The sequence below is a fragment of the Delphinus delphis genome, chromosome 3 (genome assembly GCF_949987515.2).
Source record: "Delphinus delphis chromosome 3, mDelDel1.2, whole genome shotgun sequence".
Classification (NCBI taxonomy): domain Eukaryota; kingdom Metazoa; phylum Chordata; class Mammalia; order Artiodactyla; family Delphinidae; genus Delphinus; species Delphinus delphis.
In genome coordinates, this window is record NC_082685.1 from 9,233,364 (window position 1) to 9,248,672 (window position 15,309).

A 15,309-nucleotide genomic window follows, 5' to 3' on the forward strand; every position below is an offset into this window, starting at 1 on the left:
GGTGGCTGTGAGGGAGCAGGCTGGGACCAAGTAGCAGAGCTCCGAGACCCCGGGGGAAGCCACTGTGTGGGTCCAGCGGGCAATGCGTGGGGGCTGGTTGGCTGGAGGGGCCAGGAGAGAGTGAGGCGTAGGTGGCCTCTAGCCATGTTTACTGTATGTTGGACTGATGGTTTCCGGCGTTTACCGTTTTGTTGACAGAGACAGATGGTCAGCCTAGAGGATGACGTGGCGTGAGCTGCTGCCTTGAGTCCCGTCCCTTCCCGGAACCTGCCGCTGGTCAGTCGCTGGCAGGAAGAACACTTTCTCCCCGGACCCTTGACCTGCCTCAAACCCTTCCTGAGACCTCGGGCGCCAAAAGCAGTGCTGGTGGTTGCAGCCCCGGAGCCTGTCTGCCTTGTCTGCCAAAGCTTTGTTTTATATATTTATTTGTTTGGGAGGCAGAACAGGCTTCCGACAGCGCCCACGGATCGGGTTTGGGTTGCATTTTTTCTTTCTTTCTTTACGCTTAAAAGAAAAGAGGAGGAAGGCGGACGAGCTGGGGGATGTTTCTGAGCTTCTCTCCTCCTTGACGTGCTCTTCCCCCAAGGGAATGATGGACGGAGGGACACGGAGCGGGAAAGCTAGTGGCTTTGAACGCACCAGAGCAGTTGCTACCAACAGGGGCCCGGGTAGCTGCTGCTTCACGTGCCCTCCAGCTCGAGCCTCACACTCAGGACTGGACGTGTTTACCTCTGCCTGCCGAGCTGATGGGATGGCCAGTGTTGGCCTTTGCTCTGCCACCCACAGGTTAGGATCAAACTAGGGTTTTCCAAGCTGGGTTTGCCCTCCCCTTATGCTGGGGAAGGGCCCCTGGTGATGGCTGGATCCAGCCTTCTGGGGGTGGCACCCGCTGAGCCCTATTCATTCACCAAAATCCGGCCATCCCCAGGGAAAACCTGAGCCACCTGTCACCCTTAATATGTATTAAGTGCCTGAGACCCCCATTGCCTTGTGCGTGAAGATAGGTGGCTCCGACCTCTAACTGTGTCCCTCTGGGTGTGGGTGTCTGGACCCCAGCCCTGCCCCTTGCACTTTTTCAGTTTAGTTGTACACTGCGTAAAGTCGACAGTCTATTATTACTTTGCACTGCTTTCCGTTCTGGTTCTGTTCTGGCTGGAGAGAGTCCAGGTCGGTGATGGTGCAGACCCGGCCCCTCTCCCAGCACGTAGGGAGACGTGCGTGAGGAGGAAAGGGTCGGCCTGATCACAACTTCAAAGCCAAGATCAAGATTGAGACTATCTGGCTAGTGTTTCCACTTCTGTGCAGATGCCCCCCGAGCCGTTCATTTCCCCAATAAGCTGGTCATGGTTGGCGGGGGGGGGGGGGGTCCATCTGAAACGTGCATGGCAGGTCCGCCCTGTAGGATATGCTCCTGGCCTCGAGCATTTCGCGGGACTTATGAAACAAGAATGCTTTCTGAAATTGACACACGTATCACATTTGTGACCACAGAGTGGGGGTGGGGGGTGCCTCCCACGGAGACTCTCTGAGGGGACTGTCTGCTGTACAACCACAGAACATGGCGGCCCTGCAGGAGGCTGTGAATGCCTTTTCTCTTTCTGAAGCATGTAAATAGATCCCCGGGCAGACAATGGGAGCTTTTTGTTATGTTTGCACTTTGTATATTTGTTGAAACATTTATCACTTATATGTATATAAAAAAAGATCTATTTATTTTTGCAAACCCTGGTTGCTGCATTGGGGGAAACTGTCTCTGAGACGCCTCGTCTTTCTGTACAAAAAGATTATTCGCGCGTGCTGCGTGCAACGCTCTTCAGGAGAATCAGGTCTGTGTTGTATATATGGGTTGCTTTTCCGGGATGGGTATCGCTTTTTAAACCACTGTATAGAATGTTTTTATAGCCTGAATGTCTTACTGTGATCGATTAAATTTCTTAAAGTATTTGGCTAAACCAGAAGTGCTTTCTTCCTCTATTCTCTGGCTCCCTCCATCTGTTGAGGGACTAGACTCCCCGGGAGAAGGATCTGGAAAGGGAACATCTCCCCAGATCTCCAGCAGGCTGCAGGCTCTCGGGGATATTGTGCTCAGGTGGGGAGCAGCTCTGCTGGGTGCTTCCCTGAGTTGGGGTTTTGCTAAATTTTCCTGCTTGTTCATTCAATGAACAACGGGCACCTGTTGCGTGCCAGGTCCTGTTCTAGGCGTGTGGGACACTGCAGTGAATAAGAGTCCGTGCCCTTGGGACTTCCCTGGAGGGTCCAGTGGTTAAGACTCCACGCTTCCAATGCAAGGGGCGGGGGTTCGATCCCTGGTCAGGGAGAGCTAAGATCCCATATGCCGTGTGGCACGGCCAAGAAAAAAAAAAGTTATATATATTAAAAAAAAAAGTTTGTGCCCTGAAGGAGATGACATTTTAGAAGAGGAAACAGATAGAAAAATTATATTTTACAAGATTATTCTGGAAGAATATTAAAAAGGATAATGAGAGAACTGAGTGGCAGGAGGCTTTTTTTATTTTGGGGGTTGTCGGGGAAGGATTCTCCTGAATTTAGTCCTATTAAATTCGTTGCTAAGATGGAAAAAAATCGAGAGATTTCACAACACAAATCCAAATAATCATAAATTCAGGTGAATCTGGCTACATCATGGAAAAATTTGGCCAGAGCCATGGGTGTCAGGGTACGTGGGCTGCAGTCCACCTCAGTCCCCTACACCCTCATTCTCTTGTGCACCCCAGCTTTACCTGAGTCTGGGCCTTGAGGGCATTTCAGACCCCTGTCTTAGGGCATGACGGTCAAGCCACAAATAGTCCTGGCACATCAACTGGGGAACAGTCAGGAACACAGCAGGTCACTGGATAGAAAAAAACAATACAGGGATCTAAGCATAACACACCAAATGGGCAAATCATAATGAGATGCCACCTCACACCCATTAGGATGGCTGTAATGAAAAACAAAAAACAAGACAACAAGTGTTGGCGAGGGTGTAGAGAAACTGGAACCTTCGTACATTGTTGGTGGGAATGTAAAATGGTGAAGGCACAGTGGAAAAACAGTATGGCGGCTCCTCAAAAAATTGAAAATAGGACCTCAAATTTTTTAAATTAAAAATAGAACTATTGGGACTTCTCTGGCGGTCCAGTGGTTAAGACTCCACGCTTCCACTGTAGGGGGCATGGGTTCGATCTCTGGTCGGGGAACTAAGATCCCGCAAGCCGCGAGGCATGGCCAAAAAAATTAACAATAAAAATAAAAATAGAACTATGATGTGATCCAGCAAGTCTACTTCTGGGTATATATACACAGAAGAATTGAAATCAGGGACTTAAACAGATATTTGCACACCCATGTTCTTAGCATTATTCACAAAAGCCAAAAGGTGGAAACAACCCAAGTGTCCATCTGCAGGTGAACAGATAAATAAAATGTATATATATACAATGGAATATTATTCAGCCTGAAAAAGCAAGAATATTCTGACACATGCTCCAACATGCATGACTCTCGAGGACATTGTGCTACAGGGAAATCAGCCAGTTATAAAAAGGTAACTACTGTATGGCTCCACTTATATGAAGTCCCTAGTGTAGTCAAATTCCTAGAGACAGAAAGTAGGACGGTGGGTGCCTGGGGCTGGACGAAGAGTCTGGGGAGTTGGTGTTTAATCGCTATAGGCTTTCAGTTTTGCAAGACCAAAGAGCTGGATGGCTGGTGGTGCTGGTTGCACAACAATGTGAATGTGCTTAAGGCCGATGAACTACACACTTAAACTTGGATAAGATGGTAAAGTTTACGTTATGTTTATTGGAGCACAACTGAAAATAATGCTAAATAATACTTTTTTTAAAAGACCAGGGGGCTTCCCTGGTGGCGCGGTGGCTAAGAATCCGCCTTCCAATGCAGGGGGACACGGGTTCGAGCCCTGGTCCAGGAAGATCCCACATGCCGCGGAGCAATTAAGCCCGTGCGCCACAACTACTGAGCCTGCACTCTAGAGCCCGCAAGCCACAACTACTGAGCCCGCAAGCCACAACTACTGAAGCCCGTGCACCTAAAGCCTGTGCACCGCAACAACAGAGCCTGCACTCTAGAGCCCGCAAGCCTACAACTACTGAGCCCGCAAGCCACAACTACTGAAGCCCGTGCACCTAAAGCCTGTGCACCGCAACAACAGAAGCCACTGCAATAAGGAGACCACGCAACGCAACAAAGAGTAGCCCCCGCTCTCCCCAACTAGAGAAAGCCTGGGGGCAGCAACCAAGACCCAACGCAGCCAAACATAAATTTATTAAAACAAAACCAAAAACCCAGGGAATTCCCTTGTGGTCCAGTGGTTAGGGCTCCATGCTTCCACTGCATGGGGCACAGGTTTGATTCCTGGCCGGGGAACTAAGATCCCAAATGCCGCAAGGCGCAGCCAAAAAAACCACAAATGGGGACAATGAGGCATCTAGAAATAACAGCAGAAGAAGGGGTGGCATTACTGGAGCCCAGGAGCTGTGGGAGCCTGGGAGGAGACCCCTCCACGGCAGAGAGAGACGAGAGAGACTCCGTCCTCTCCCCTCCTCCGGGCCCCCCTCCTGCCAGCGCCCCCATGGGCTGAACCCAGCAGGACCTGGGAAACTGGGTTCCCTGCAGGAATGGGCCCAGGGGCAGGGGACCCAGAGTGTCAGGGCAGCAGGTGGGAAAGAGCGCAGACTGGGCCAGGCGGCCTGGGTTGAGCTGGGTGACCTGGGACCCATCAGAGTCTCAGTTTCCCCAACCGAAAACGGGGCCGATGCTGATCCCTACCTCCCGGGCTCCACGGGTGGCCGGCGTGGTGGTGGAGAGAAGCGCCAGGAGCCGCAGGGACTGTTATCTCTTCTCTGTCCACAGGGTGGCACTTCCTTCCTTCCTTCCGCCTTTTGTCTTGGGAAGGTTCCAAAATGCCTCTGGGGGCGAAAGCTGAGCGGACCGCACAGGAAGCGTCCGGGGCCTGCAGGCAGGCGGTCGATAATTGGTTGATTGACTGACTCCATGCTCAGTCGCGTGGCAAATGGGACAAATGAGCTCGAATGGCTGGGCCTGTGGGAGGGGCCGGGAGGTGGCAGAGGGTGCTGTGAAGGGAGGGTGGGCAGGACTCAGGTGTCCCTGAGCAGAGGAAGTGCCTGGGAGAGGCTGGAGGTGATGGAACTTTCTGGTCCCTGGCCTGGGCAGTTTTCCATTAAGGGAGTGAGTAGTTGCTGAAATCCTCCCTCGGGCGTCCCCACCGTGGCATTGAGTACGACACAGACACGCAGGACTAGAGCCTCAGGAAAAATAAGAGCAAACACTTCTTGGGGATTAACTGTCTGCTCCCCTCGGTGGCTGCCCAAGGGGCGGGGAGGGAGGGCAGGCCCAGAGCCCATTTTACAGATGGGAAAGGGGAGGCTGGGGTCACCGGTCTCAGCTCCCGCAGCTCCTGGTGAGACCCAGACGTCCCTCCCCACCAGCAGCCCGAGGGGTGGAGGGGGTGCGGCCTGGTGATCCTCTCTGGGCTCACAAGGGGTCCCCTAGGGAAGGGCGTGGATGTCACCCAGGTGAGATGCAGCGCAGCTAGCAGGCCACTTGGAGGTGGTCTGTAGGCGCAGCCTGCCCAAAGGGGTGGGGGCAGACTGGAGCTTCGGAGCTGCCATCCCCAAGGACAGGGTGTGGGCAGGCGTGACCCTGGCTCCCCCTCTCCAAGGGCTCAATGGCTCTGGCCAGGACTGGCTGGGTGGTGGGAAGAAGCTGCTCCCCCAAGCCTGACACCCCAATTCGTGTCCTCTGCTGCCTCCCCCTCCTGCCCCCACCGGCATCTGAAACCACAGCTGCCTGTGGTGAGTCAGGCTGGAGCCTGTGGGGCTGAGCCCAGGTCCGGGGGAGGGAAGGGGGGAGGCAGGGAGGGGGAGCCCTGTCCCTGACGCCAGCCCCTCCCCCACAGTGGGGGTCAGCACCCCTTCCTCTCCCCCAGGAAGTGAATCCCCTCCACGATGAAGGGGTAAGAGAGCGGCTAAGAGGTGGAGTTTGAGCGAACACTGGTCACATCACCCACCCCACTGAGTGGAGTGGGATGCGGGGGGATAGCCCCCAGGACTCCTGGGTCCCGTCCAGCCTCCCCTCCAGGCAGCTCAGGTTTCAGCACTGATTCCTGCCCTTGGTGGAGGGGCTCCACCCTCCCGGCACAGCTGCTCTGCTCACCCCGGAGGCCTCCTCTCCCACGCTGTGCCTGGGATGGAGGTGGGGAGCTTGGGGGTTCATAGCGAGACCAGCCCCATAGTCGGCTGGGCCTCTGCACCATGACCTGTGTCAAGAGGCCAATGTCAGGCTCCCCTTTCCAAGCCCCAACTCTGGGGCCCCCCTGGAATCTGCAAATCCTCCCCATGCCTCACTGTGGACTGCAGGCCTGGCATGGCCCAGCCCCACAGCCTCATGTTCCCTCCATGCCGGCCTCTCTGCTGCCCCTGAACACCCATCTTTGCACTTGCTGTTCCCTCTGCCTGGCTCACTGTCTCCACACCTTTATCCCCAGAGGGCTCAGGTCTATCTGGGCTCAAACGGCTCTTCCTCCCTGGGGCCTCCTGCAGGCACTGTCTCCATAATCTGTGACACCTTCCACGAATAGCCTGCCCTCTCTGTGCCTCAGTTTCACCACCCGTAGGGCACTGGGAGCCAGCACACGGCACCTGCTCGTGGCCTCCACTGGAGTGTGGCTCCCTGAAGGGGGGCCTGGCAGGTCACAGATGCCCAGTGCACACTTCTGAGCCAGTCGGGGAGCCGCCAGGAGGTCCTGGAGCCTCCCCGAGGGTGGTCCATGCACTGCCGTGTCTGTGCTGATGCCCTGTGACCAGTCCTCCCGGCCTCTCACCAGCCTCGGCCCACCAAGCTTGCCAGAGGTCCAGTGTGAGGGGTTTGGCTATTTTCCCCAGAAACGCCAATTATAAGACAGGTTGGCCAGGTGTGTGGATGTTTGACCGGCAACCACTGATCACTAAGCGTCTAGAACTTTACCCTGCTCCGTCGCCCAGCAGGGCTCCACCCAGTACAGGCCTGAGTTCCAGTCCTTGGTCTCTTTCTACCTGGGTGACGTCGGACAAGGGGCAGATGCCTTGGAGGCCATTTCTCATCTGAAAAGCCAAGATGCTCCTCCATGGACCCCAGGGCCCCACTGCCGAATTCAGCCTCCCAGGGTGTCACTGTCCTGTGACTTCGGGCAACCGACTGGACCAAGCTGTGCCTCGGATTCCCCACCTGTAAAACGGATACTCCTCACCGGCGTGGGACGGTGTTGGCCTGAGGGGTGCAGGAGGAACGGGCTGGGGGTGAGGGGTCAAGTCTCACCTCTGCAGGCGCAAGGCCTCGGTTCCCCACTCACTGCCTGGTCAGGGGGACTCCGATCCTGCATGCATTCCAACAGGCCCGGCCGAGAGAGCTGGTTGCTGGCTGCCCATGGGCCGGCTGTCAGAGGGAGAGCAGGCAGGGGCGGGAGTGGGTGTGCAGGCTGGAGGCCGCGGGCCGAGGCTGTCCGGGCGTCCAGCCAGCGCCGGGCAGTGAGTCAGGGCCCAGGCATGTGGAGGGCCAGGGCCTCTCGCGGCCCCTGTGAGCTCAGGCACCTCCCTGAATGCGCCCGCCGGGCCCCACTGGGCTGCGTTCCTCACGCACTTGCTCACTCCTTGGGCTGGTTGCGGGGGAGGCCTGAGGCGACGGGGCCCCTCTAAGCCTAGGTCCATGCTGCCTCCCTGGAGCCACCTTCTTCTTCTTGGGGAAACTGAGTTCTGGGCAGGCAATGCCTCCAGGGCCCCTCCCAGAACAAAGCGAGGCCACTGCTCAGGGGTTGGGGAGCAGGCCCATGGGGGTTTCAGGCCCTGGGCCCGGGGTACAGAGAAGCCTGCGTCTGTAACTGCACCCGCCCCTCAACACTGGCTTTCTCTCCCAGGGACTCTGCACCTGCAAATCTGTTTGAACTAGAGAGCAGTATGCCTCTCTGCCCGCCCTGGGACCCTCAGCTAGGCCGGGTCTACTCAGGGCGGGGAGCACTCCTGCAGGGGAGCAGGTGGAGGCCGGCTGTGTCAGCAGGAACAGCCACCAAGGTGACAGCAGCTAGTCAGCTGACCTTGGCAGAAGACTGGTTCCTGGCTGAGGCTGCAAGGCAGGGGGGCAGCAGCCCTGAGTGTGCCTGCCCCCCCCACCGCAGGGTTTTTGCGACAGGGGTGTGCTCCTCCCATCTAGTGGGTGGAGGCCAGGGATGCTGCCAGATATCCTGTGATGTCCAGGACAGCCCCCACCAGAGACAGTGACCTAGCCCAAACATCGTGAAGGCTGAGGCAGGAAAACCCTGGTCTAGATCAAGTCTTTTGCCCTTTGGAGGCCGAGGGTACAAATAAAGGGCTCTGCTTCTTTTTCACATCATAAAAAACTCTGCCAGCCTTGAAAATGGAAACAGCCCAGGAGGGCTTATGTGAACATTTCCTTGAATATGTAAAGCCAGGCCCTCGGCCTCTGAAGTTCTTCTGGGAATCTTTCTTTGTGAGCCAGATGGACTGGGGCTGCTTACATTTCAGGGAGACTAACAACCCCTTTTTTGGGTCTATCTCCTGGAGCCCGACAGGCAGGATCCCTTGCTCTAAGGCCTCTGAGAGACACCGGAACGGACTATTTTTAGTGCCCACTTGATGTACTCAGGAGCTGCTAGAACTTACTGCTCCCTCTGCTTAGCATGTCCCTCTCTGATCAAGAAATACAAATTGTACTCACTGTAAATGGTACAGAGGTGCACAAAACCCAACACCCAGAGGCTCATGTAACTACCAAATCTACTGGCTTCAGGAAAAGCTGTGTCCAAGAGGCACTTGATATCGAAGGGACCCTACTTCTCACTCTCTCCCCTCACACAGGCAGGCAGGCTGGCCACAGGCTTCCCACTCTTAGTAGTCCCTCAGTCACTGAGGATGGGGGTTAGGTGAAGAAATCAATCGGCTGGCCCAGGCCTTGGTTGCATGCTGAATCAGTTAGGGTGTTTGTGATAGAAAAACTAAAATAACAAAGGCACACATAATAGTTTAGCCCCTACCCGCAAGGAAGTCCAGCATTGACACCCAGCTACACCATCATCAGGGAACCAGGTTCCTATCATCCCTAGAGGATTGCACCCCTCCTTAAGTGTGGCAATACAGCTGCTAGGGCTCCAGCCATCACACTCAAGTTCCGAAAAACAGAGCAGAGGGGGAAAGGGTATACTACCTTGCCTTTTAAGAAGTCACACACAACACTTCTTTTTACATTTCACTGTCCTGAACTTAACTGCAAGGGAGGCTGGGAAAAGCTGTGTTTTGACTGGGCAGCTAAAAGGATTTCCTTACCAAGGGGGGAGGGGAGAACAAATATCAGGGAGGCAAACAGTGGTCTCTGACACACAGCCCACCCTGGAGCCAGCGATGGGCCCCTATACATCCTATAATGTAATCTCTTCATGACTGACTCATCCTTTCCAGTCCCAGCAAAAATGCCACCGCCATCCCCTGGGGCAGGCCCCCTCCCTGGCCAGGGTCCGGAAGCACTCTGGATGCTCTCTAGCTCGAGGGTGTCATCTGATCACTTTTGACTCCTCCACTGGCTCAAGGGATCCTTCATCTCGCCTTGGGTTCCCAGCAAAGCTCAGACACACAGTGGCACTCAGAACGAACGGATAAAAAAGGGCCAAACCTGAATCACAGATGACGAAGACCTGGAATTTGTCATCGGATACTACGGTGTCATTTGTATGTGTTGTCACAGACGTGAAGTCACAGGCCTGGCACAGTTAAGTCCATTTTCTTTGGTTACCTAGTCCAGCATTTGAGGCCAAAGTCAAGACGGGGGAACGGGGGAAGAAATCCAGTAAGAAACTCATTTACGTATAAACATTTAATTTTAAGCTGATCTCACCACTGAGGCACTGACCACCCACCACGGGCTGATTCCCACTGTGTGGGACTGTACGATGCAGTCCCAGAGGCTCCTGGCTACCACTCTGTGTCCACCAAGCTCCAGAGATAGTCGCTGATGAATTTCTTGGAGAGCTGGGTGCTGTCCAGGTGGATGGGCTGAGCAACGCTGGGGCCATGATGGACTGAGGGTGCAGATGTAAGGGAAACCCAGCACACATGGCCCTCCCTCTCCCCCCACGACGAAAGGACACTGCCTTTAAATTGTTATTATTAAGATAATTGGAGACTGAAAGACATTTTCATGAACAGAAAGTTAAGATAATGAACTGTCTTTTTTAAAATTGTGGTAAAATACATATAACATTATATTTACCACCTTAAACATTTGAAAGTGCCCAGTTCAGTGGCATTAAGCACATTCATGTTGTTGTGCAACTATCATTACCATCTCCAGAACTCTTTTCATCTTGCAAAACCAAAGCTCTGTCTCCATTAAACACTGACTCCCCCTCCCATCATAATCCCCTTCCTACGTTCTGTTTCCATGAATCTGACTCCTCTAGGGACCTCATGTAGGTGGTATCATACAGTACTTTTTTTTTTTGCGGTACGTGGGCCTCTCACTGTTGTGGCCTCTCCCATTGCGGAGCACAGGCTCCGGACACGCAGGCTCAGCGGCCATGGCTCACGGGCCTAGTGGCTCCGCGGCATGTGGGATCTTCCCGGACCGGGGCACGAACCCGTGTCCCCTGCATCGGCAGGCGGACTCTCAACCACTGTGCCACCAGGGAAGCCCACAGTACTGACTTTTTGTGTTTGGTCTATTTCAACCAGCAGATTATGTTCCAGGTTCATCCATGTTGTAGCATGTGCCAGAAAGTCTTTCCTTTTTAAGGCTGAATAATATTCCACCGTATGGATGGACCACATTTTGTTTATCTGGTCATCTGCAGACGGACACTTGGGTTGCTCCCACCTTTTGGCTTTTGTGAACAGTGCTGCTGTGAACATGGATGTACAAACATCTGCTCAAGTCCCTGCTTTCAATTCCTTCGTGTGTATCCCCAGAAGCTGACCTGCTGGGTTATGTGTTTATTCTGGATTTTTTAGGATCTACCATAGTGTCTGCACCGTTTAAGATTCCCACCAACAGTGCACAGGGTTCCACTTTCACCACAAAGGATACTGCCTTTGATCATCCCCGGCTCACATTCATAATCCCACTCAATTTTACTAATTCGGCGATAAAGTTGAGCCACATACCTGTGTGAGAAGACAAAACGGGGGGGGGGGGGGGGGGGAGGGAGGGAGAGGGAGAGGGAGAGAGAGGGAGAGGGAGAGGGAGAGAGAGAGAGAGAGAGGGAGAGAGGGGGAGAGAGACAGAGAGAGAGAGAGAGAGAGACAGAGACAGAGAGAGAGAGACAGAGAGAGAGAAGTTACTCCAGCGTCGACTCCAACAAAGAGCTGTGGGCTGCGTGCACGCACACATGCGCGCACACACACACACACACTCACACCGCGTCTGTGGACCTACACGGCTGAAGGGATGGTGACTGTCGTGTCTTCGTCAACCTCCCTCTCTTGTCTTTCAAGATCAGTCTCGATCTCCTTGAGCTCCTCCAGCTCTCTGCTGAGCTGAGTACACAGGCAGTTAAGGACTCCTGGCTTTGGAGGGAGGGCTGCCCACGTGCTCACACCAACCCCGTCGGGCCCGGGGCTGCTGGCTCCAGGTGTGCTCTCTAGAGTGAACAAGGGCATCCTGGGTGAGGCTGGGGCCCGGCTGTCCTGCACACACAGGAAAGGATATAGGAGGCTGGCCTTCAGACGGGCGTCCTCCTCGCTGGCCCTCTGAAGCTCGGCTTCAAGCTGCTGCAACTCGGCGCCGCCCTGGTGTGCCTGCTCCTTCGCGTTGAGGAGGCTCTGGGCCACCTCCTTCTCCGCAGTGAGGACCTCTGCAGGGCAGGGAGAAGTCTGCGTTCCTCATCTCGGGCTCCCCAGGAGAGCCCCGGAGCAGAGGGCAGCCTCAATGCTCCCATCTATGGCCACGTTCCCACTTCCATCTCTAGCTCCCTGACCCATCGTTCTATTTGCAAATGCCCGCCTGAGAGTCCCACCTGGACCTGGCACATGTGCTTCCATTTCACCGAAATCACACTTGAATCCATCCAAAGTAATAAAGCCTGGTCCTTGTTTGCACACCTAGTCTTAATTTATGACGTCACTCTCGACCCCATTGTCCAAGCAACAAGCCTGGGACTCACTTTCTGGATCCAGTTAGCCATCCCGTCTGGCAGGACCCCTTCTTCTGCGTGCTGGTCCTTCATGCCTCCAGGACCACCCCAAAAACCTCCCGGCCGTGTCCTGCTTTGGTCTCTCCCGTTGCCAATCCTTTCTGCTCTCTGCCTTCAGAGCAGCGGCGTCAGAGGCCAAATGTGAAGTCGCTCCCCTGATCAAAGACCTCCCGTGGCTCCCCAGAGTCTCCAGGATAACGTCCAGGTCTTTTTGGGCACCTTCGGCATCCCTGCCAACCTCCTCTCTCCCTGCTTTTTGCCCCACCATGTGCTTTTCCCTTTGCTCTGGCTGCAAAGATGCCTCATCATCGTGCAGACACGCCATGTTTTTTCAGTCCTGGGCCCCTGCCTGCTGGTCTTCCAGGGACCTGTACCCCTGTGTCCCTGCCCACTGGCGCATCATTCCCAGCATTAAGGCCTTCTGGATAACGCCTGACTCAGGCGGCTGGACACTCTCTTCTCCCTCCTAAGGCGAGACTGTGCTCCCAGGACAGCCCTTATCACACTGGACTATTTATTCCCAAGTCTCTCTTCTTCAAGGCACAGATTGCATCTTAAAATCACCGTACATCGCCAACACCTACTCAGAATAAACACATTTTGAACAAAACATCCAAAAAGATCAAAAACACCCTAAGAAGGTTACTGTGTTCCTTCCCACAGAGTCAGAGAAACCTGCCAACTCAGAGAAGGCACGGATGAAAATGCTTCTTAAAGGGCCAGTGTTTAAGTGTTTATAAACTTATATTAAGTTAATTTTTAATCAAAGCACCACATGTCTATGGTTGTGAAAATTTAAACACACACACACACACATATATAACCCTCTCTAAGCCTCTCCAACCCTCTGAAGCAGCCAGTTAAACTCTTCACTGTTTTCTCTGGCATCGACCTTCATATTTCTAAATAATTTGCTTATGCTGCTATTTCTTGATCTGTCTGTGTTAGACGGTGCCTGCTGACTTCCTGTTAGGAGAGCTGAGGGTCTGGCTCTCTTTTGCAGCCTTCCCGCCCCTTCTCCACTCACCCTCCTAACAACAACCGAGTCTCCTGGGATGATCTCTTCCCCATGGACGTTCATTATAAGCTGTCGTTACCCGAATGTGTGCTAAGTGCCACAGGTGACCACGGGGCCCCAACTCACTGAACTCTCACCACTCCCTGAGGGTGGCTGAACCCCTCCCCCGATTTGAGAGGCGATGAGCGGAAGCCCAAGGTCCAGTGGCTTGTCCACACACTTAGCTCTGAAGCTGGCATCTGCACTGGATCCTTTTGATCGAAACCCCAGCTCCCTAGAATACCGACTCTTGTCTCCCTGCCCCAAATCCCTCTGTTCTTCTGAAACCCAGGCAGGTTGGGTGATGCGGAGCTTCTCCTCAACCATCAGTGAAAGGGGAGTTAATGGAGCGGGAGGGGAGGAAAGAAAGGAGAGAGAAGGAAGGAGAAAAGAGCAGAAGACCCTGATCAGGACATCTGTTGTGCTTAGCCTAACATCCAAACTCCTCCCGGGGGCTCGCAGGCTGGCAAGTCTGGCCCCTGATGACCTCATCTTCTACCTCTTTCTCTTGGGTCTCCAGCTCATTCTCACCTCATGACCTTTGCATTGACAGTCCCCTCTGCCAGGAACACTCTTCCCGGAGCCATCCCATGGCTAGCTCCCAGATCATTCAAGTCTCAACCCAAACGGCACCCCCTCATAAAGTGTCATTGTCAAAAGGCATTACAAATCCCTGGCACTGAAACCACAGTGGAAAACTAGATGACAGCCCCTCAGAAAAATTAAATATCAAATTACCATCTGATCCAGCATTTCCACTTCTGGGAAAATACAAAAAAGAATTGAAAGCAGGGACTCAAAGAGATTATTTGTACACTCATGCTCATAGCAGCATTATTCACAATAGCCAAGGGGTGGAAGTGTCCCAAGTGTCCAGTGACGGATGAATGGATAAACAAAATGTGGTGTATCCATACCATGGAATACTGGAGATGATGGTGGTGATGGTCACACAACAACGTGAATGTACTTAATGTCACTGAACCGGACACTTGAAAATAGGTAAAATGGTAAATCTTAGGTTATGTCAATTTTACCACAATAAAAAAAGTCTGAAGCCTTTAAAAGACAAAAACAAAAAAACCCTGATGCTGAGAAAAGCCGCAACAAGGGCAGCTCCTGTGCAAGCATCATCTCCATGAATCTCACTTTGATCCATCAAGGGGTGCTATCAGCAACCCCATTTCACAGATGAGGAAACTGAGGCTTGAGAGGGAAGCACTGGACTGGGACAAGAGGGTTCATGAGTTAACAGCTGAAATCCTTAGCCCATCACCTCCTGACAAATCCATTTTTCTTGTTTATCCTCTGCCTCACCCCACTAGAATATTAGCTCTACCCCCACCCCAGGGATTTTGTTTGCTTTGTTCCCGGCTGTCACCCCATGACTGGCACTATGCCTGGACCCAGCAGGTGCTCAGTAAGACATGGGAACAATCTCAGCAGGAAGATGCGGACTATTTATTATTACAACCATTTTATGGGAAACAGAGGCATTGCAAGGTTCAGTAAGTCACCTCAAATCTCACAGCTGGGAAGTGGCGGTGCTGGGATTCAAACCCGACGCTTTGACACCTGAGCCCCAATTCAAACCCTGAGTCCCAGCTCCTGCTCACAGCGCGTCAGACCTCCTACATTCACCACTAAACCCCTGGGAGGTGGCTGCTGTCCTGAAGCCCATTTCATGGGTGGGGAAACCCAGGCTCAGAGGCGACAATGCTCATCCGCCGGTCGCACGGGGAAATACGGTAGCGGATGGGGCGCCCAGAAGGGAGGAGGTTTGAGGCCGGCCTGGTCACCACCACCACCACTCGGGCCCGGCTGCCCGCCGCCCCCCGCCCCGGCCTTCACCTCGCAGCCGCTGTTCGGCACCGTCTTGCGTCTCCAGCAGCCGCTCCACCACCTGCTCGTGGCGCCTCAGCAGCCGCCGTTGCTGCGCCTCGGCGCGGTTGGCACCCAGTAGGCTCAGCAGCCCCTGGCTCACCTCCTCCATGTCGCGGAAGGCCGCCATGACTACACTAGGACCAATCCCGCGCAA

At 54.0% G+C, this 15,309-nt stretch overlaps 2 protein-coding genes and 1 long non-coding RNA gene across 5 annotated transcripts in view; 1 reads left to right on the plus strand and 2 right to left on the minus strand.

The window, feature by feature from the left end:
* Nucleotides 1-1,952, plus strand: part of LDLR (low density lipoprotein receptor) — a 35,849-nt gene extending 33,897 nt beyond the window's left edge. For both annotated transcript variants that reach the window (XM_060007784.1, XM_060007785.1), the window contains exon 18: nt 199-1,952. In XM_060007784.1, coding sequence (XP_059863767.1) covers nt 199-234 — 36 coding nt within the window. In that variant the 3' untranslated portion in view covers nt 235-1,952. The remainder of the gene's footprint in view (nt 1-198) is intronic.
* A 430-nt stretch (nt 1,953-2,382) lies between these two features.
* LOC132422804 (uncharacterized) lies at nt 2,383-9,731 on the minus strand. 2 transcript variants are annotated; one of them, XR_009518887.1, is made up of 3 exons: nt 9,700-9,731; nt 4,792-4,975; nt 2,383-2,851 (listed from the first exon to the last, which is right to left on the minus strand). It is a non-coding gene; the product is annotated as an uncharacterized lncRNA (long non-coding RNA). The 2 variants fall into 2 exon arrangements; XR_009518886.1 differs by lacking the exon at nt 9,700-9,731 and adding an exon at nt 7,339-7,453.
* Nucleotides 9,732-9,892: 161 nt separating this feature from the next.
* Nucleotides 9,893-15,282, minus strand: SPC24 (SPC24 component of NDC80 kinetochore complex). Its single transcript, XM_060007828.1, has 5 exons — nt 15,123-15,282; nt 11,731-11,875; nt 11,458-11,562; nt 11,110-11,186; nt 9,893-10,105 (listed from the first exon to the last, which is right to left on the minus strand). The coding sequence occupies exons 1-5, from the start codon at nt 15,280-15,282 to the stop codon at nt 9,999-10,001; spliced, it is 594 nt and encodes a 197-aa protein (XP_059863811.1). The 3' UTR covers nt 9,893-9,998.
* Nucleotides 15,283-15,309: the final 27 nt, after the last annotated feature.

What these genes read in the sequence shown, in the direction of transcription:
- SPC24 (XM_060007828.1), bottom strand. Translation starts at nt 15,282, where the DNA reads ATGGCGGCCTTCCGCGACATGGAGGAGGTGAGCCAGGGGCTGCTGAGC. An exon ending in TGCCGAACAGCGGCTGCGAG is followed by an intron (nt 11,876 to 15,122) that starts GTGAAGGCCGGG and finishes CCTGCCCTGCAG; the next exon opens with AGGTCCTCACTGCGGAGAAG. An exon ending in CGTCTGAAGGCCAGCCTCCT is followed by an intron (nt 11,563 to 11,730) that starts ATATCCTTTCCT and finishes CTGCCTGTGTAC; the next exon opens with TCAGCTCAGCAGAGAGCTGG.